This window comes from Brachyhypopomus gauderio, chromosome 2 (genome assembly GCF_052324685.1).
Source record: "Brachyhypopomus gauderio isolate BG-103 chromosome 2, BGAUD_0.2, whole genome shotgun sequence".
In the NCBI taxonomy this organism is placed as follows: Eukaryota; Metazoa; Chordata; class Actinopteri; order Gymnotiformes; family Hypopomidae; genus Brachyhypopomus; species Brachyhypopomus gauderio.
This window is the reverse complement of record NC_135212.1, coordinates 15,063,410-15,085,182: the sequence shown is the minus strand read 5'-3', so window position 1 is coordinate 15,085,182 and position 21,773 is coordinate 15,063,410. Positions and strand designations below refer to the sequence as shown.

At 46.5% G+C, this 21,773-nt stretch overlaps 1 protein-coding gene across 7 annotated transcripts in view; it reads left to right on the top strand.

The window, feature by feature from the left end:
- afg2a (AAA ATPase AFG2A) overlaps positions 1-21,773 on the top strand; it is a 91,321-nt gene that overhangs the window by 21,120 nt on the left and 48,428 nt on the right. For 4 of the 7 annotated variants that reach the window (XM_076988190.1, XM_076988217.1, XM_076988210.1 and 1 more), the window contains exons 10-12: positions 4,846-5,000; positions 19,235-19,444; positions 21,160-21,213. In XM_076988190.1, coding sequence (XP_076844305.1) covers positions 4,846-5,000; positions 19,235-19,444; positions 21,160-21,213 — 419 coding nt within the window. Of the gene's footprint in view, positions 1-4,845; positions 5,001-19,234; positions 19,445-21,159; positions 21,214-21,410; positions 21,491-21,773 lie in introns of all 7 variants that reach the window. The other 3 variants (XM_076988167.1, XM_076988174.1, XM_076988182.1) reach the window with 1 other exon arrangement.

Sequence of the window (21,773 nt, the reverse complement as noted above, 5' to 3'; positions counted from 1 at the left end):
CATCTACATCCTCACACCTCACCTACACCCTCACGCCACACCTGCCTACACTATTACACTCTTACTCACTAGCCTGAATACACCCTCACACCTACAACCTCACATCACACCACACTCTGTAGTGGTGAGAAGAAGGACCAGCTAGGTCCAGTTCACTCCAAGACCAGCTGGACTGAACATAAATCTCAGTGTTTTCTCTCTTCCTATCACATTCTCTTGGTTTGGTAAGTTTACTGGGTACACCTGATTGTGGATTGAGCAGCATTAGTCCAGCTGTTGAGTTGCGCAGCTCCGGAAAGACTCGTGCGGCGTACTGAAAACTTTCCTGTTTTTCTTTTCTTTCCTCTTGCACCCCCCCCCCCCCCCCCCCCCCCCATCCTGTCCTCTATCGTTATGGTGTCACAGAGAAAGTATTTGCACGTTCTGCAGAGGACGCGCTCGAAGCGACGGTCTCTGTAGATCAGCCATGTGCTGCCTCCTGCTGGACACATGCATGTACACACGTGCTGCCGCGTCTCACCGCAATGCAAATTTTAGCCTCAGATTTTAGTAAGCAGGTGAGGCCACGTACATGTACCTTCATCCTGACGATGGCGCTCTGAATCGGGGTGGCCAGAGGCTGCAAATGGGCAAGTAAAGTACCAGGACCAGTGAGACAGACATTGGGCCTGGTGTCCCAGTGTGATGGAGCAGTCAGACTGCAGTCCCGGGCCAGGAGGCATCCCTTACACTTTAGCGTGGCACTTCCACGGTGACCAGGACGGCCTCTCTGGAGCAGGTGGGAGTTTGGAGTCTCACTGATGGGAAGGACATTAATCCATTAACATCTCTCTCTCTCTCTCTCTCTCTCTCTCTGGGGTGTTGGGGCAGTTCTGGGGTACTAGTACTACTTCAGCTGAGTGGGATGTTTTGTCAATGTTCGCTTTTTTTTTTTGTTCTTGGAATTGAGAGAAACCGCTGAGGATACAGCTGCATGGAGAGAGAAGGAGAGAAAGAAGGAGAGAGAGAAGGAGAGAGGAGGAAGAGTGGGGAAGAATCCACATTTGGTTCAAATTAGTGTGTGTCTCTTTCAGACGCACACACACGCGCACACCTCACAATAACAGAATGTCGGATGTTTTCTTAACCAAATGTCTGTTTGAAATGAGGATAGACCGAGGAAGTCGCCCCTCCCCTCCTCTCCCCTGCCCCTCCCCTCCTCCCCCTCCTCTCCCCTGCCCCTCCCCTCCTCCCCCTCCTCTTCCCTCCCCTCCTGCCCCTCCTCTCCCCTTCCCTCCCCTCCTCCCCCTCCTCTCCCCTGCCCCTCCCCTCCTCTTCCCTCCCCTCCTCCCCCTCCTCTCCCCTGCCCCTCCCCTCCTCTCCCCTCCTCCCCCTCCCCTCCTCTCCCCTCCTCCCCCTCCTCTTCCCTCCCCTCCTCCCCCTCCTCTTCCCTCCCCTCCTCCCCCTCCTCTCCCCTGCCCCTCCCCCTCCTCTCCCCTCCCCTGTACGGGCAGCCATGGAAGTGTCCGGCATTGTCATGGCACTTGGCATCTGGTTCATGAGATTGCTGGCGATCAATATCCTCCTCTCTTCCCCATCCTCGTTAATCTTGCTAATTTGCTCTTCACGTGTGCCTCTGTTCTTCACGTGTGCCTCTGTTCTTTTGCACGTGTTCCATGTTTCATGGAGCGTTCTACATGGAGTGGTGAGGTGTGTGAAAACGTAGCAGCGTTTCTGGTTAAAGAACCAGAATATGCACTTTGTGAATCATGAAGGCAGTATTGGCCTTTGTGAATCATTACTGTAATATTGGCCTTTGAAGTCCTGGCACTTATTCTGTGATCATCTCAGCCAGTTTGTAACATTCCAGGCAAGTGTTCTGTGTTTGCCGGAAAAGTCATTTACATCATGTACAGCATCACGTGGGGGAGGCCCTGGTCACGTGGGGGAGGCCCTGGTCACGTGGGGTGGAGATCTAGCATTGGGGATAAAGGTGGTGGGGTGGATGGGTGATGGCCAAGGTCCATCTGGAGGTTTGTCTCCAGAACAACTGCCTCTTCTGGCTTAGACTGCTGGTGTCCGTGCTGAGGAATCCACCCCCTACCGGCTCAACCTCTGACCTTTTATATAAACAGGATGTAATACTGTCTCATCATAAACCCTCTGCACCTCCAGCCAGGAGGAGCAAAAGAAACCACACGGATATGCTTGTGTGTGTGTGTGTGTGTGTGTGTGTGTGTGTGTGTGTGTGTGTGTGTGTGTGTGTGTGTTGGTGGGGTCTGTGTGTGTGTGTGTCTGTGTGTGTGTGTTGGTGGGGTCTGTGTGTGTGTGGGTGGGTGTGTGTGTGTGTGTGTGTTGGTGGGGTCTGTGTGTGTGTGTGTGTGTGTGAGTGTGTGTTGGTGGGGTCTGTGTGTGTGTGTGTGTGTGTGAGTGTGTGTTGGTGGGGTCTGTGTGTGTGTGTGTGTGTGTGAGTGTGTGTTGGTGGGGTCTGTGTGTGTGTGTGTGTGTGTGAGTGTGTGTTGGTGGGGTCTGTGTGTGTGTGTGTGTGTGTGTGTGTGAGTGTGTGTTGGTGGGGTCTGTGTGTGTGTGTGTGTGTGTGTGTGTGTGTGTGTGTGTTGGTGGGGTCTCTGTGTGTGTGTGTGTGTGTGTGTGTGTGTGTGTGTTTGTGGTGCTTGTGTGTGTGTTGGGGTGATCTCACTCGAGTGCAAGATGTTCATCATAATGACCTGTTTCTCTGTGTGTGCGTGTGCAAGCGCATGTGCGTGGACAGAGATCTCTGGTGTTGATTTTGCGATCATACATATATGTATGACACCATTTTTAAGGCAACAAAAATCAAAGGGTTTTCTGTCAAATTCACTACGTGTAGTGTCCCTAAAGAGGTGGGAATACACAAGTTTTAAATTCAAGCTGTATGTTCTCGAGAGTGGTGCAGAACTCTTACTGAGCTCTTCTGACCAGCACCCGCATTCATATACTCTTTATCTGAGAGAGAAATGTCTCTGAAAAACTTTTCTGAGGAAGGCTGATTGATATGCCACCAAACTTGAGGCTCTCTTAAAGGGCTCAGCTGTGAGCTTGTTGCAGGACGTGGTCACTGGGTGAGGGGTCTGGGAGGAGCATGAAGCTCTTTGGAGGTCACCAGGTAGCTCTTTGGAGGTCTAATACGACCTCCCCATTATGAAACTGGTGTATTATCCTGAGATGATCTGTCACATAAGGTGCGTACATGGAACACCATAACCAAGTGGCTGGCATAGTATACAGAAATATCTGAGGTGGGAACAGGCTGGAAGTTCTGAGGTCAAAGTGGGATACACCTGAAGGTGGTGGAGAATGATCAAGCATAGATCCTGTGGGACTTTCAGATGAATACAAAATTATTATGATCAACCAGACATAGTAGTGATGGAGGTAGTTACTGAGGCAGTGACGGGGGCAGTAACTGGGCAGTAACTGGGCAGTGACGGAGGCAGTGACGGAGGCAGTGACGGAGGCAGTGACGGGGGCAGTGACAGGGTTCCCACGGGTCCTTGAAATCCTTGATAGTTTGTGAATCTGGAAAAAAAAGTTCAAGGCCCTGGAAAGTTTTTGAAAACAGGCATAAAAGACAGCCGTCCTTGAAGGTCCTTGAATATTTTAGAGGGTTTGAAATTTCACATGGATGAAGACCGCGGTCAAGGAATAATAGGTCACAGTTGGTAGGAAGTCAATATTTACAAAAGATTGCTATGAAAAAGATTGCCATGATGTTTTAAATTTCTCACCCTTTGTTGAAAAATATAATCTGATATGATGGTTGTTATAAAGATTTTAAGAAAGTCTGCAAAGTGATTCCTTTAGCATTTTATATTTAGAGTTGACTGATTCGACGCCCATGTTAAAAGTGAATGACTGTTGAGTCCATGTGTAATAACATGATTATCACCAGTGTTGTATAAAGTATTGGAGACCCATACTTGAGTAAAAGTACAAGTACTCTATCAAAAAATTGACTTGAGTAGAAGTTGAAGTGTTCTTTAAAAACTTTACTTAAGTAGAAGTACAGAAGTATTCAGCCTTTTTGTACTTAAGTATTGCAAGTAGTTTATTCTAAAATTTATTACTCAAGTACTGAAAGTAAAAAGTACAAGTATTGTGGTAGTTGTTGATCCTTCAATAACTGTAGCCACTTTACGTGAATGTCACCTTCTCACTGGTGCATTGCTAAATTGCCAGTCATGTTGAGTGTGAGTAAAGTTTTCGTAGAATCAGCGCTTAATGTCATGCACAGAAAATTTCAGGATGCATGGCTTGAAATGACATTCAGTGTTTTGAATTTGCATTGTATTAACATTGTTTTTTGATAACATATTCAGGGGTAAGAGTAGGTAAATGCTGCCAGGTGCAGTCCTTGAATTTGAGGAAGTTGGTCCTGGAAAGTCATGGAAAGGTCCTTGAATTTTATGTTAACCAAGGTGTGGGAACCCTGGACGGGGGCAGTGACGGGGGCAGTGACGGGGGCAGTGACGGGAGCAGTGACGGGGGCAGTGACGGGAGCAGTGACGGGGGCAGTGACGGGGGCAGTGACGGAGGCAGTGAAGGGGGCAGTGATGGGGGCAGTGAAGGGGCAGTGACGGGGGTAGTGACGGAGGTAGTGAATGAGGTAGTGATGTGATGTGAAGCAGCATCAGCACCAAGGAACATAAAGAGCCTGAGAAATTCCAAAAGCTGAAAACAGAGCCATGTGTATAGTGACTGTAGGCGAGGGACCGTAGATGAGCGTAGGAGAGGCGAACATGGGCGAACGTGGGGGAACGTGGGTGAGTGATGTCTCTGCCTAACCCTCAGCTCTTTGAACTTTTGGTCTTCTTGTTTACATTGCAGGGCTTCACGCGTTGAGAAGAGTTCTGGCTTCTGGTCCTGCCCTATCTGACCTTGACGTGGTGGACAAAGTGAAGGTCACAATCTCTGACCTCAGACTGGCCATGATGCAGGTCAAGCCCAGCGCCATGCGAGAGGTCACCATCGACGTGCCCAAGGTGTGCTAGCCCCGCCCCTCACCCTCTCGCCAAGGTTACGGTGCACGTGTGAACACTGATGAAGGTGAACATGGTGCCCTGTTAAGGCTGATGTGCAGCAGGCCATTAACTTGGCCACTAACATTAGCACTAGCGTATCAGAGGAGGCCTGGTGCTCCTAACACATGTAGCATGTAGCACCCTGCACACAAGACACAAGCTCACCAGTCACTTTCTAATGGTCCAAGTCAAGTTTCTAGTCTCTGGATATGAGCCTGGAAAAAAGAAACCATACAAGAGACTGGAAAAATATATATAAGAGCTTACTAGTTGCATATATTTTAGCAAAATTCTAGCATACTTTTTTCATAAACTACAGGCCAAAAAATGTACATAATCCGTTTTAAGATGTAAAAACATAGTATAACCGGTAGGGGTGTAATGGTACATGTATTCATACTGACCCGTCATGATTCAGTGCTCACGGTTTGGTACGAGCAGGAACACAAGGTACCTGCACCCTATAGGGACGTGTGAAGACCAACGAATGTCATGCAGAACTGAAGATCACAGGCTAGTTGCACCTGGAAACCACAGCTGTACACATTGCAGTAGGTCATTTCGAACATAACCTAAGATATGCTTAGCACTGGATACTGCATACTGGTCCTGGTATCGGAATACTGTACAGCAGGCGTACTCAACTAAATTTGTCCGCGGTCCAATTTTGGCAGATACCTGTGCCCTGAGGTCCGGTGCGGCGGGGGTGGCGAACGTAAGTTGTTGAGCGGGGGGGTGCGCGAACGGTGGAGGCGTTTATACTTTCGCGAGCGTCACTGCAGTGTTCTCCGAAACGATAGGCGTTTTGTCCGAAACGATGGTAGAAACACCCCTCAAAACAGGGGAGTGAACATTTACCTGACCAATTTTAATGTTGCTATATGTTTCAGGTTTGAAAAGTGCTGGAATTTAGGTTAAAGTACTTTAAAATGTTTGAAATTGTAACTACAGTTGTGATCAAATTTATTCAACCCCCACTGAAATAAAGTGTTTTGGCCAGTTTGACATTGATTTTGATAATTTCAGTCATCTTATTTACAATTATATCAAAGAGGCACTTATAAATTAGACAAACATAACATAATATTTATGATGGAATAACCACAAATGTCTTTACTGTGCTCACATCATTATCAGTTTTATTCAACCCCCTAGTGACATTATTTTTTAGTACTTAGTACAACATCCTTTTCCAGTTATGACAGCTTTCAAGCGTGAAGCATAGCTTGACACAAGTGTCTTGCAGCGACCTATGGGTATCTTAGCCCATTCTTCATGGGCAAAAGCCTCCAGTTCAGTCACATTCTTAGGCTTGCGCACTGCAACTGCCTTCTTTAGGTCCCACCTGAGGTTCTCAATTGGATTTAAGTCTGGTGATTGCGATGGCCACTCTAGAATGTTCCAGCCTTTCATGTTCAACCATGCTCTAGTGGACTTGGATGTGTGCTTCGGATCATTGTCCTGTTGGAAGGTCCAAAGTCTCCCAAGCCGCAGGTTTGTGACTGACTCCATCACATTTTCCTCCAAGATCTCCTGGTACTGAAGGGAATTCATGGTACCCTGCACACGTTGAAGCTTTCCTGTACCATTAGAAGCAAAACAGCCCCAAAGCATAATTGACCCCCCGCCATGCTTCACAGTAGGCAAGGTGTTCTTTTGTTCATAAGCCTGGTTCTTCCTTCTCCAAACATAGCGCTGGTCCATTGTCCCAAACAGTTCTAATTTAGTTTCATCTGACCACAGTACACTGTTCCAAAACATTTGTGGCTTGTCCACATGACTTTTGGCATACTGCAGTCGACTTTTCTTGTTCTTTGGAGTCAGCAAGGGGGTGCGTCTGGGCGTTCTGGCATGGAGGTCTTCGTTATGCAGTGCGCGCCTTATTGTCTGAGCTGAAACTTCAGTGCCCACATCTGACAGGTCTTTTTTCAGTTCCTTAGCAGTCACGCGGGGATTTTTCTCCACATTACGCTTCAGGTAGCGCACAGCAGTCGCGGTCAGGATCTTCTTTCTGCCACGACCAGGTAACGTTTCCACTGTGCCCTTTAACTTGAACTTGCGAATGATACTTCCGATAGTGTCTCTTGGAATATTTAACAACTTCGCAATCTTTTTATATCCATTGCCATTCTTGTGAAGGGCAATAACCTCTTCTCTTGTCTTCTGGGACCATTCTCTTGCCTTCACCATGCTTGGAAACACACCAGTAGATGTCTAGAAGGAGCTGAGTATCACAGTCCTTTTAAATCTGCCTAATTGGTGCTTATCATGCTTGATTGCTGCTCGTTGACATCCACAGATGTTTTCAATACCTGATGGAAAACACTGGAATGAACCTCTGTTCTTAGGAGTGGTAGTCGTAAAGGGGTTGAATAATTGTGTCAATGAAGAAATCACAAAAAGGCCATTTAATACTTTATGACAAAAAAAATTGATGCTATCTTAGTTGCATTTAGTTCTTTAACAAGTCCTTGTAAGATTTCATTATGAACACAATTACAAATGTGCACTGAATTCCATAAAACCCTTCGCAGCATTGGGGGTTGAATAAATTTGATCACAACTGTACTTGGTTTCACAACAAATAGCTGTCTGACTGAATAGTTCTCTTGTATTAGGTTAACAAATACGAGCCTCTTGTAATTCCAGGACGAAACATGAGAGGACGTTTTTTAAATAAACAACCATTAAATAATGTGATAAAAAGCGAATTATTTCGAGTATATGTATAAATATTTAACTTAATTATGTTTAACATGCTGGGAAATATTGAAATGGACCTTGAAAGTGACGTACAAGTGCTTTAATTCCACCTTATAAAGGTGTATGAACCCTGAAAACGTGACTTTGTTCATTGCGCTGAAGCGCGGCGCGAAGTTACAAAATTCGAGAGGTGCACGACCTCTCGAACCGACAGCGCGCGAGACACTCGCGCACACGCGGAGCCACAGCGATTACGTCATTTTCGCCGCGCGGACCCTCGCGCCGCTCGCGAAGCGTCAACCAGGCAGGCTTGTTGTTGAGCGGGGTGGCGAACGTAAGTTGTTGAGCGGGGGGTGGCAAACGTAACACTCGCGACGGAGTGTTTTGTCAATAGCCCTGAAATAAATGCTACGGTTTTGTTTTGGTCCGTATCCAGTTAATCAGGAATGAGATTGGGTCCGGACAGGACTGCGTTCGGGTCCGGATCCGGACCGCGGTCCGCCAGTTGAGTACCCCTGCTGTACAGTATTCAGCACGTGACGAAAGCAAACCACACTAGGGTTGTAATGGAGGTTGGTGGGCGAACGCTTGCAGGGAGGTAGATGCTGCTGGGTGGATGGGTACTTGCCCCATCGTTCAAAGGTAACACGCAGGAGTCAGCAGGTGTGATACAATGGAGACCTTTTATTGGGCTGGGGGCACCCACACAACTTTCATCACAATCCGAATAGAAACAGAAGGCAGAACATAAAGGCTACAACCTAGAGCACACAATCCGAATAGAAACAGAAGGCAGAACATAAAGGCTACAACCAAGTTTTCAGCTTACGAGCTACTTATAAGATGACAAAGTCAGAAAGATCTACCGGGGGTGGGGGGTGTTGAGGTGGCGAACGAAATTTGTTGAGCAGGGGGGGGGGGGGGGGGGGGGGGGGGGGGGGGTCGAACGTAATTTGTTGAGCGGATTGCAGATTGGCTACCATGAATGTCAAAATACAACCATCAGTGCAGATGGGCGATTCGTCTACTACTTTTTAATGTCACGCGATCTACGCACATTCCGGAAGACCGACACTTCCGACGTAATGAGCACCCCTGACCTAGAGCATCCACCGTGTGGGCATACCCATCACATCTCTACCAGTTCAACACGTTGAGTGCACATGTGCGTCTCTAAGGCACTTAGTGACCATCACATATTCCCCCCCAATAGGAAAAAGCTGTCCCCAGCTGTCTACAAACTGCCAAGGGCCCCCTTCTTAACACTAGAGCTCCTGAGAATTCAGGATTCTGAGGACATCACCCCTCCTTCTTCTCCTTTTTGCCAGCAATTAGCAAAGCCAAACATCACCCTTTATTATGTTAATTCACAGAGCAAGACTGAGGCAGCAGCCTCACCCAGAAAGTCTCTGATCACAGAGATCACTGATCACAAACAAGCAGAAACACAAATGCTTCTATCAAATGCTTCTAACACAAATATAGATAGATAGATAGATAGATAGTATAAGAAATGTACAAAGAGCAAGATTCAAGCCTGCTGTTTAGATCACAAACAAGCAGAAACACAAATGCTTCTATCAAATGCTTCTAACACAAATATAGATAGATAGATAGATAGATAGTATAAGAAATGTACAAAGAGCAAGATTCAAGCCTGCTGTTTAGATCATAAACAAGCAGAAACACAAATGCTTCTATCAAATGCTTCTAACACAAATATAGATAGATAGATAGTATAAGAAATGTACAAAGAGCAAGATTCAAGCCTGCTGTTTAGATCACAAACAAGCAGAAACACAAATGCTTCTATCAAATGCTTCTAACACATAGATAGATAGATAGATAGTATAAGAAATGTACAAAGAGCAAGATTCAAGCCTGCTGTTTAGATCACAAACAAGCAGAAACACAAATGCTTCTATCAAATGCTTCTAACACAAATATAGATAGATAGATAGTATAAGAAATGTACAAAGAGCAAGATTCAAGCCTGCTGTTTAGATCACAAACAAGCAGAAACACAAATGCTTCTATCAAATGCTTCTAACACAAATATATATATATAGATAGATAGATAGATAGATAGATAGATAGAGAGCACATGAATTTGTTTTCCTGTCTTTTCCTCTCCTTTTCCAGCCTGCTGTTTAGATCACAACATTTATCAGTGATGCAGTGATGCAACGCGACCATGCTAATTTTCGCTAGCAATGATATGGGATTTCCTATATAACATTAGCATCAAGCTAATTGCGCCATATAATTTCTTAGCTTTTCAAACGCGAATTCAAACGCGGAAACAGAAAGTGTTTGATTACAACAAATATTATATAGTATAGTATATGAAATATACAATGAGCAAGATTCAAACATTTTTATTTATTTTTATTGTTTGACGGGACTCATTAGAGAAACTGTCGTCTCTACGTGCGATTGAATTGTAACTTTTGAAACACGAGTCTACAAATTTTCTGCCGTTTGTTGTAGTATCGGTAACATACAGTCTGCTTGTAACTTCAACTTTTTCGTGAAGTATCACGTTTGGTGTTTTGGTCATATGAGCTTGGGGGTGAGCCAGCTTGTGCTTTGGCAGGCGTATGAGCTGGGGGTGAGCCGCTTCCACCGCATTACCAAGACAATGGGCGTTAATCCCTTCACAGCAGGGGAGTGGGCTACATGGACCCTACCAAGCCCTGTGAAATTTTTCGCTTCTCTAGGAGCTCTAGTGTTAAACCATACATACATGACATGGCGTATGAGACATAATTCGTGACAGACCCACAAATGACAAAAAGAATTCGATAACCAAACAAAAGTTACAGGTCTCCAAATCCCCCCTCATTTTTTTTACATCAGGACCAGAACCGTTCAATAAAACATGTTTAGAACACAAGGAATCATGAATATGGATAACAGTGCAACATATTAGGAACAAAACAGAACGCGCTATCTCAGAGTAGAAGATTCAAACAGTCCAGCACCACGAGTCAGAACTCAAGTGCTTGTCAATTGGCGTCTTGGTCTAAGGTCATATGAGTGCGTAACAGTAAACCCCGAAACTGGTCCCTGGCATCTGACTAGGGCCGTCAGGATCAGTAGCATTGTTGGCGTCATTAACTAAGTCCAGACTAGTGTGAATGTCAGAGGCGTCCGAGTGGTTCACCCTGTTTCTCAAGTCATAGGAGTGGGCGGGGGGCACATCACCGTCCTCAACAAACATATCAGCAAGAGGCTGTGACAGCACAACCTGACTAGAGATAAAGCATCTTGGGTGACCTCGTCCTTGTGTACCCTTAATTGTTGCCTGTTCAGGCATTTCAGGAGCTGGCTCTAGCTCTGCATGGAAAGCAGGCCTCGAACAACTGTCCACCACACTACTAGGTGTGTTCTCCTGGCCGGCAGTAGGATATGATCCGAGGTAGTCCTTTGGCTGGGTGCGAGGTATGGAAGACCATGTATGGAATGGTTGGAGATTAAGTACTTGAACCACACCCATGTCCATACCATCCTCCGTCGAGAGGCGGTAGTTCACATCAGATAGTTTCCCGAACTACTTTTTATGGACCACTATACACAGGGGCCAGCTTAGCTGTCAGGTTCACTGCCGCATCAGAGCGTGGGTGGTTCTTCAACCGAACCAGATCACCAGGTTTGTATGAGACTGAACGGCACTTACAGTCATAATAACGTTTCTGTCTCTCGTGACTTGCCTTTAGGAAAACCAGGGCATGGTCGTGAATCCTTTGTATGGCCTCTCCAGGAGTCTCAGGCTGGTCTAACGGGTCAAACAGGTCATCAGTTGAGGGCTTTGTCAAGAGGTCGAGTGGAGTCAGCAATTCTCTGCCGTAAAGCATTTTTGCTGGGCTAAACCCCGTACTCTCGTGAGGTGAGGTATGAAGAGCAAAGCAGATTTGCGGAAGGAACTTATCCCAGGTGTTATGCTTGTCACCAACGTAAGCTCTGATTGCAGTTTTCAATGTGCGGTTAACTGATTGCAGTTTTCAATGTGCGGTTAACCCTTTCTGTCGTATTGGTCTGTGGATGATACGCCGTCATGAGGCGGTGTTCCGTTCCCAGGGCTCGCACAACATGGATAAAAACGCACTCATAAACTGTTGTCCTCGATCTGAGATCAAGTATTTCGGAGCACCATGTCTTGCGAAAATGTCACTTTGGAATTTACTAGCTGCGACCTGAGCCGTAGCTTCTTTCACAGCAGACACCTCTACCCATTTGCTAAAATAGTCCATGAAGACGAAGAGGTAGGTATTTCCTGCTTGAGTACGTGGTAGAGGGCCGACAAAGTCAACACCCGCTACCTCTCAAGGCTCATTGGCGTGCACAGGAACAAGCATCCTAGCGGGCTTCTGCTGTGAAGGCTTTGTTAGCTGACACACAGGACAAGAAAGGACATAAGGCCTAACGTCTTTTCTCATTTTTGGCCAAAAGAACCGCAGTTTCAATCTGGCTAAAGTCTTGGCGAACCTGCATGTAGCGGGTTCCTGGATAAAGCATCCGGCACTGCGTTTTGAGGACCTGGCTCATATGCAACCCGTACATCAAAATCCTGATCAAAAGAGCCGCACCTAGTCCCATGTCACACGCGTCAGTGTGAAGACTAAATAGTCGATCAAAACCTTGGAAATTTAGGACTGGAGCTGAGGTTAGGCTAGTCTTTAGAAAGTCAATTGCCGCCTGGCAGTCGCCATCCCACTCAAATGGCATGGCATGTCATGTCGGGTGAGCGCAAACAAGGGCTCTGCATGTTGCGCATAGTTGTGAATAAACCTGGTGAGTAATAACTGGTGAGTCCCAGAAACTGTCTCACATGCTTAATATCAGCAGGCACGGTAAACTTCAACACAGCATCAACCTTGTCAGCATCTGGAAGAATACCATTAGGTGACACTTTGTGCCCCAAGAACTTTAGCTTGTTCCGGCTAAACTGGCACTTCCCCAGTTTTAGAGTAAGTCCTGCCTTCTCCAGCCTTATCTTCTTTCAGGTCCACAAGGTGCTGCTTGAATGTTGGCGAGGCAATAACAATGTCGTCGAGGTAGACTGCACAACATTTATAGATAAGACCTGCCAAAACAGTATTCATAACCCTCTGGAAGGTCGCAGGGGCGTTGCAAAGCCCAAGGGGTAAGACCTTGAATTGGAACAGGCCACAGTGGGATATAAAAGCAGTCTTGGGCGTAGAGCTTTCCTCCACCCTGACCTGCCAGTACCCACGGGCCATGTCTAACGTCGAGATGAACTTTCCTCGAGCGAGAAAATCGAGTGATTAGTCTATTCTTGGCAGAGGATACCTGTCCTTTACAGTCACCTGGTTGAGGCCTCTATAATCTACACAGAATGTAGCTTCTCCAGAAGGCTTAGGAACAATGATAATCGGTGACGACCACGGCCCAGGCGCAGGCCCAATTATGTCATCGTCGAGCATTAACTGAATCTGCTCCTCAATGAGCTTCTTTTTAAGAGGAGAGGTGCGATACAGAAGATTTATAGGCCTCGCATCACCGGTCTCAATGCGGTGAACAGCCACAGTAGTATGACCTATACGAGCTGCAAACAGTCCACTTAAATCTGACAGCAGGTTTCCTAGTTCCTCCATCTGCAAAGAATTTAGGTCTGCATCATCAAGGTTAACAGAGAACTTGGCAGGCTGTGAGTAAGGTAGGTCCGTTCCCTCCAATGAGCACAAAAAATTAGCACTTGGGAGCTCATCGTCAGACTCCACACCAACAGGCACATCTTGTGTCCCAACAATAACTGTTCTACTCGGAACATGGATGGAAATTGAAGCTCGGATCATGAAATCCATCCCCAGAATAAGAGGGGAGTACACTGAAGTCAGGATCACAAAGCGCTGAAACAAGCGCTGGCCTTGGAACCAGATGGGCAGCCACGTAGTACCTACAGGGTCACAGTAAGCCGAATCGGCTAACCTCAGTGGAGGAGCTGTCCATGGCTCACATTTTATGCTTCCAGATATGTCTTTGTCAACATAATCAGCTAACACAGCAGACAACGAGGCACCAGTGTCGTGTTGCCAACACGACTCGGTCCTTGAGTTTTACGCTCACCCAGAAAGGTGTGTTCCAGGAAGCATCAGAGGACATATCTAAATGCCCTAAATGATGTTCTTCAGCAGTGGAAGTCATACAGTTTGTAGACTCGCTAGGGTCCCTTGAGACTGTTGGGACACACGCTGACTTTGTGCCCCACCTCCCACACTCCTTGGCATCCAGCTTTTCTTCCTAAATTGCTCACAATCCCCAAATTGTGAGCCTGAACCACCCTGGTGTTGTCGGGACAACTCAGCCACACGTTCCCTATTACCCATGTCCCTCATAGAAGATTTAGGACACTGAGGACAAGTACGAGAAGTATAACCTGGTAAAGAGCATTGGAAGTAGACAACAGTCTTGGCTGATTTAGTAGGAACAGTTGGAAGGCTACTTGAGTCTCTGTGTCCGAGTGCAGCATGTAGCTTGTGTGCACGTAACAGAAGGTCCATTACTGATGATATACGAGTGCCATACAAAGCAATGCTGTATTTTTCTTGAGCATGTTTGCAGATTAGATCGACCCGGTCTATGTCAGGAGGAGGATATCTGAGTTTCTTGAATTCACTCAACATATACGCCACAAATGTCGGAAGGGGTTCATCTGGGGCTTGGAAACAGTCAAGAATACCCTTCCAGATTCTCTCCTGGTTATCGGAGGGTAGAAAAGCCTTTTCAAAGAGATCAGAGAAGTCATCCCAACTCTTTAAGTGGGGTTTGAGGACTTGGAACCAATGACTAGGTTCACCAAACAGAAAACGTGGCAATTCTGTTAAAATCTGTACGTCAGAAAAGCCCATGTTTTGTTTAAAGCAGTCTACAGCACGCAACCACTCCATTGGCGGAATTCCTGAGGAACCACTAAACCTTGGCGGTTCAATTTTCTAGTGCTGCAACAGTGAAGTCAGCATGCGTGAAGTGCTATTTAGCACAGCAGAATCGGATATGGCACAACTACCTGAGCACTGGTGTGCACTGCAGGACGCACCAAGCCTAACCCCAATAGGAGGTGAGATATGTGGGTGATGTGTAGCAGGGAAAGAGTCCCCCTGGGAACCATGTAGAACAGAATTCGCACAATCCCCAGGTAGGCCAGATATAGGAGTAGATGCAGTGTGATGCAAAATGCAAATTTCGATTGTGGTGTAAAAATCACAATTGACAAAATATGGCACACACATTTTATTCCACACAGCTGCTCATCACACAGTTTCAGTACATTAGGCTGAATTCCGTCCGGCCCTGCAGCTTCGCACTGTTATGGTTTCTTCAGCTCCTTCTTCACCTGGTCAGCAGTGAAAGTTGGTGCACTGCTACTCGACTGTTCATGAGCGAGAGTAGTGGAAGGAGCATTACTGTCAGAGGAGGTGTAAGTGTTTGGTATGGAGGAGGTGAGAGCTGTTAATGGTGGTGGCTGTTGTTCTGGTGAGGTGATAAGGTTCAAAACAACTGCAGACCCAGCAGAGGACAATGGGGTAGTGAGGGAGTCGTTGTCAAACCTTAGAAAGAACTGGTTCAACTTATTCGCCTTTTCATAACTGCCATCGGTTATTGCTCCAGAGCTGCTCAGGTTGAAACCAGTCATGTCTTTCAGACCTCTCCACACGTCACGAGAGTTGTTATTTTTCAGTTTGGTATCCAGCTTAGTCCTGTAGTCCTTAGTTTGAGCTCCTTTTGCACCCTCTTTTGCTCCTCCTTATCTGTCTTGAAGGCTGTCTTCTGGTTCAGGAGATATTTTAGGTTACTTGTAACCCATGGCTTTAGAGGTTTCAACAGAGTCCACACAAAAGTTGATGAAGTCTGTGACACATTATATAACCTCATCAATGTCCTGATAATGTGGGTCACAGAGAACATCCCACTGTGTGGCCTCAAAACAGCCCTGCAGTGATTCCACATCTTCAGGTGACCACTTCCTCACTGTCCTGGTGGATGCTGGCCGTCTTTGGACTAGGGACTTGTACTGTGGGGTAAGGACCACATGGTTGTGGTCAGATTGTCTAAGTGGAGGAAGAGCTTTTGAGTTGTAGGCTGCTTTGACATTAGCATACAACAAGTCCAGTGTCCTGTTTTCTCTGGTGCTACTTTTCACAGACTGGGTGAATGTGGGCAGACATGAAGACAGAGAAGTGTGGTTAAAGTCACCAGACACAGCGATGAATGTGTTGGGTCTTTGGTTCTGCACTCTCGCAATAGCAGAGTTGATGACATCACAGACGACGTCCGCATTAGCGTAAGAAGGAACGCACATGACCACTTTTGTAAATTCTCGCGGAGTTCGATGTTGGGCTGACAGGTCACCTCCTTCACTGTAATGTGGCCGGGGTTACACCATCTGTTCACGAACACAGCGAGTCCCCCTCCTCTCTTCTTACAGGTCTGATGGAAAACTCTGTGCGCCCTCACAGTGGTAAATACATTCAGTGAACTTGAGAGTTTGGTACATTCTGGTTCAGCCATGATTCCGTGAAGCACAGAATGCTACACTCACGGTACTCGTGCTGTGTCCGAATCAGAGCAGTTTTCTTCCATGTTGTTCGCCAGTGATTGCACGTTGACCATGATGATGGAAGGGAGACAGGGCTTGTGTCATCACTCCAGAATGTAGAGTCACAGAAGTCTTCATTTTTTATGCATGGGCCCTGACAATTTCAGGTTGACTTTTTTTGTTTGTGGCTTTAAGAGAGACTTCCTTCATGGACCACAGCCATGAATGCTGTTGTGCTGTAGGGTACACTGTATTGTGTCACGGGTCACCCCAGTTTGGTTTTCTACTTCTTCAGATAAATGCAGTGAACTTGGATGGAAATTTTCTTCAACTCTTCTCATTAGAAGACTCTCCGGTTTCCATGAGACTTTAAGCATGGAGTTTCGAGTCGAGCCAAGCTTGAGGTTCTGAGTGTTTTGCTGTACGGATCGGCTTTTGACCATGGACATCATGTAGGGAGGGGCCAGTCCATTTTTGGCTTTGTAAGCAAGCATCAAGGTTTTATATCTGATGCATGCCACTACTAGAAGCCAGTGAAGAGAGCATAGCAGAGGAGTCACATGTGAGAACTTGGGGAGATTGAAGACCAGTCAAGCTGCAGCATTCTGAATTAGTTGTAGAGGTCTGATGACCCGTAGAGGAAGACCTGCAAGTAGGGAATTGCAGTAGTCCAGCTTAGAGATTACTAGAGACTGCACAAGCACTTGAGTAGCTTCCTGTGAAAGGAAGGGTCGTATTCTCCGTATGTTGCAGAGGAGAAATCTGTAGGATCTGGTCAGTTTTGAAACATGTGTTGAGAAGGACAACTCGTTGTCCAACGTTACTCCCAGGCTTCGTGCAGTTTCTGACGGTGTTAACAAGGTGTTCTCAAAGGAAACCGAGGTCGTTGTATGGGTTTGGGGTTCCTGGAATGTACAGAAGCTAAGTTTTGCTAGGTTTGAGCTTCAAGTGGTGAGCAGTCATCCATGAAGCAATATTTCATGATAGTTATTTCATGATAATTAGCTCGCAATAGCTAGCTAGTCTAGCTAGCTAGTCAATGGCTTTGCTAGTCTAGCAAAAGTAGAAGTCCTCCCTTTAGTCCTCTGCTTGAGTTAAAGTACAGATACCCAAGGTAAAACATTACTAGCTAACTAACTTAAATGACTTCAGCTTACCTATAATGCCATAACCAACGGTTATGCATACTTCGCTTGACAGCACAAGCAAACTGTGATTAAGTTCAGATGTATGTAAAAAATTCTTCATGTTTGTAGCTGTATGTAAAACGTTTTATGTGACTTCCTCCTTCTTGGAAAGAGCCACTAAGCTGTGTTTGCACACTTCAGAACCTCTTGTGATGAGATTGTCTTGATCTATGTGATTGTGTTTTGTGTTTTGTGTAGTACAGAAGCATGTATATTGTGTTCTGTGTAGTATAGTATGTTGTATAGAAGTATGGACAAAGCCTCTACTTATGACACAAACACCAAACATACATACAGGCACTCACACAGGCTGTAGTGATAGTAATATTTAATAAGTAGTTCTTGTGTTTTAAATTACACACGTGCGTGTATACACACAGATGTACACACACACACACACACACACACACACACACACACACACACACACACACACACACACACACATCGGGGCTATGTTTGCTGGGCAGAGGCCAGGGCAGAGGGGTTTATGTGCATCACACAAACACAAGCATCCTGTCATCTGTGTGTGTATGCGCGCGTGTGTGTGTGTGTGTGGGGGGGGGGGGGGGTTACAGCGAGAGATGTAACCATACAGGAAGAGGCTCTCACATCATCCTGCCACTAATTGGAATCAGATCGTCATGGTGATGTGTCGCCCCGGGCAGTGTAGCTTTGCTTCCTGCACTGGACTGAGATCACCCCAACACACACACACACACACACACACACACACACACACACACACACACACACACACACACACACACACACACACAAGCACACAAACAAATACATACACACCCACACACCAATACAAACACACACACATATACACACACACACAAAGCATAAATATACATGCATGCACACACTCAGAAAAGAGCAGAGGATTAGAAGAGCTGGAAAGAGAAACGGAGAGGGCCCCGGGGGGGGGGGGGGGGGTAGAGTGTGTGTGGTGGGGGTAGAATGTGAGTAGTAGGGGTGCGTGTGGGGGTAGAATGTGAGTAGTAGGGGTGCGTGTGGGGGTAGAATGTATGTAGTGGGGGGGCGTGTGGGGGTAGAATGTGAGTAGTAGGGGTGCGTGTGGGGGGTAGAATGTATGTAGTGGGGGGGCGTGTGGGGTTAGAGTGTGTGTAGTGGGGGGGAGTGTGGGGTTAGAGTGTGTGTAGTGGGGGGAGTGTGGGGGTAGTGTGTGTGTAGTGGGGGGCGTGTGGGGGTTGAGTGTGTGTAGTGGGGGGGGGGGGGGGGGGGGGAGTGTCTTTTCCTCTCCAGAAACAGAATCACAGCTTCGGCCCTGATTGTATCCAGATGAGCTCCAGCATTTGCTTCTCATTTTTATATAAGAAACTTCCACTGCAGGCACATGCCTTGATCCCAGAGGCCCCTCTCCTCCACCTCTCTCTCTCTCTCTCTCTCTCTCTCTCTTCTCCCCTCTCCCTCTCTCTCTCTCCTCCCCTGTCTCTCCCTCTCTCTCTCTCCTTCGTCCTCTCCCCTCTCTCTTTCTCCTCCTCTCTCCTTCTCTCAAGATGAGGAACCAAAAACAAACAACCCTAACACAACACACAACAACGCACTAGCTGTGTAGTAACATTCAAGAATACTAAACAACAATCTTCTGCTTGTTAGTCCCGTACCAAGCGTTGGGCATATATGAGCGGGATGCTGGCTGTGCTGGTAATTGTTTCTCTGCGTGTGCGTGTGGGCATGTGTGTGTGCGTGCGCACCTGTGCGTACGCTTACAGGTGCGCTGGAGTGATATTGCTGGGATGGAGGACGTAAAGCTGAAACTGAAGCAGGCTGTGGAATGGCCTCTGAAGCACCCCGAGGCCTTCACTCGGCTTGGCATAGCGCCCCCTAAAGGTGTTCTGCTGTATGGACCACCAGGCTGCTCCAAAACCATGATCGCCAAAGCCCTGGCTAATGAGAGTCAACTCAACTTTCTTGCCATCAAGGTAACATGTGGAAGTGTGCTGCTGAAAAAGTGTGTTTACTGTGTTTGATTGACTTTGTTTTGGGATGAGAGATAGTGAGACACAGTGAGACACAGACCTCGTCTATCTGCGTCCTCTCTTCCTGTCTGTCTTCCCCAGTAGTTCAGACCTGATCCTTTGGCCTCTGTGATCTCTCATTTGTCCTCCTCATTCAGCACACACTGCTCTGCTGGGCTGTCATGGCCCGACTGAGGAAGACTGATCAGGTGAAGGGTTCTGTGTGAGTGAGACAGAGGGGGATATTTTGATAGCTGTTGTTGGATGTGGCAACCCAATGACAGAAGGTGTGTGTGTTTGTGTGTGTGTTCCTCGCATCAGACACTGACAGCAGATTTTTCAGTAGAGGATTTTTTTGGGAGAGTTTGGAGTTTCCTGTGGGAGGCGTTCAGTACACTGTGAAGAATGGCAGTTCAAATTCACATGTATCTGTATAGTACGTTTTACACGTGTTCTCTCAGAGCAGCTTCACAGAAATCATGTGTATTGAACATACTAATTGTTCAGATCTCTGCTGAGCAAAATCAAGCAACAGAGGAGAGGAAGAGGGGAGAGGAAGAGCTCCTCGAAGACTCTGCAGGGGAACCATCTTCGTCCTCTACAGGATGACCAGCAGATAGCAGATAATGAGTAAAGCAGCTTGAACTTGCTTGAAAACTTAAGAGTAGTTTCTCAGCATGAAGACACCAAAAGTTTGTTTGGTAGCCGAGGTAGTAAACACAGTTTTGCTAGTTCCTGATATCTTTAGCAGTGTAGGTGGAACATGCAGAAGTCTTTGAAGAAGACTCGTTTTCCCTCTCACCTTGAGCTTCAGTTTTAATTTAAATGAGATTAATTGGCGTATTGTAGCTCTCTCTTTCGTTCTCTTGTGTTGATTAGTATGCCTGTTGGAAATCAAGACATTTTGAAGTTTTTATGTTGCAATTATTTTCTCTGGAAATAATCATTAAGCCGGAGTTTTGTGTGATCGAACATACGTGTCGTGTCTGTCTGAGCTTTGTCCTGTTTGCTTTCTGTGTGTGTGCGTGCATGCTTGCATGGAGACTGTGTGTCTGTGTTTCAAGTGTGTGAGGTGCCGTGTGTTGAAAACCAGGAGAGCAGGAGAGGAAATGAGTTAAAGAGAGAAATTCTTCTCCTCCTCCCTTCATTGTGAACTTTTAACCTCCCTCCAACTCCCAACGTCTGCCTACTTTAACCATTCCACACCTCTGAGTGGCTGTGGGCCCCAGGGCCTTATACTTAGTGCACTCTTCAACTAGGTCCAAGGTTTGGGACCAACATTAAACTGGCTCTGGACTGTGGTTCTGACCCATGTCAAACTGGATCTGAACTGAGGTCTGGGAACACATTAAACTGGCTCTGAACTGTGGTTCAGGACCATGTTAAGCTGGATCTCATCTTTGGTTCAGGACCATGTTAAGCTGGATCTGAACTGTGGTTCAGGACTATGTTGCACTGATCTGCCTTTGCTGGGTTGGTTTGCAGCCTTCATGTGATGGGAGACTTTCTAGTTGAAAGCCCTCCAAAATAGGTGGGAAATTAGGAAGAACAAATCTGAGGTGTGGTGCGAGCCTGTTTGGGCTTCCTGACTGTAGGTGATTGGTGGATCTGCTGGGCGGGGCGTGGGTGTTACTGTGGCACAGATAAATGACTTTGCTGTTGATTTGCCTGTGTTGCAGGGGCCTGAATTGCTGAGTAAATATGTGGGCGAGTCTGAAAGAGCCGTGAGGGAGGTGAGTGTGTTTGTGTGTCTGTCTATGTGTGTGTGTGTGTGTGTTTGGGTGTCTTTTTTGTGTGTGTATGAGTGTGTGTTTGGGTGTCTGTGTGTTTGGGTGTGTGTTTGGGTGTGTGTTGTGTGTGTGTGTGTGTGTGTGTGTGTGTGTGTGTGTGTGTATATGTGTGTGTAACTACGGTGGTGTTTTGGTGGTAGGTTTTCCGGAAGGCCCGGGCTGTCTCTCCCTCTGTTGTGTTCTTTGATGAGATTGATGCCTTGGCTGCAGAGAGGGGCAGGTAGAATAACCAATCACACACTTTACACAGAAGACCATTTACACACAAACAACACTTTACACAGAAGACCATTTACACACAAACAACACTTTACACAGAAGACCATTCACACACAAACAACACTTTACACAGAAGACCATTTACACACAAACAACACATTACACAGAAGACCATTTACACACAAACAACACATTACACAGAAGACCATTTACACACAAACAACACTTTACACAGAAGACCATTTACACACAAACAACACTTTACACAGAAGACCATTCACACA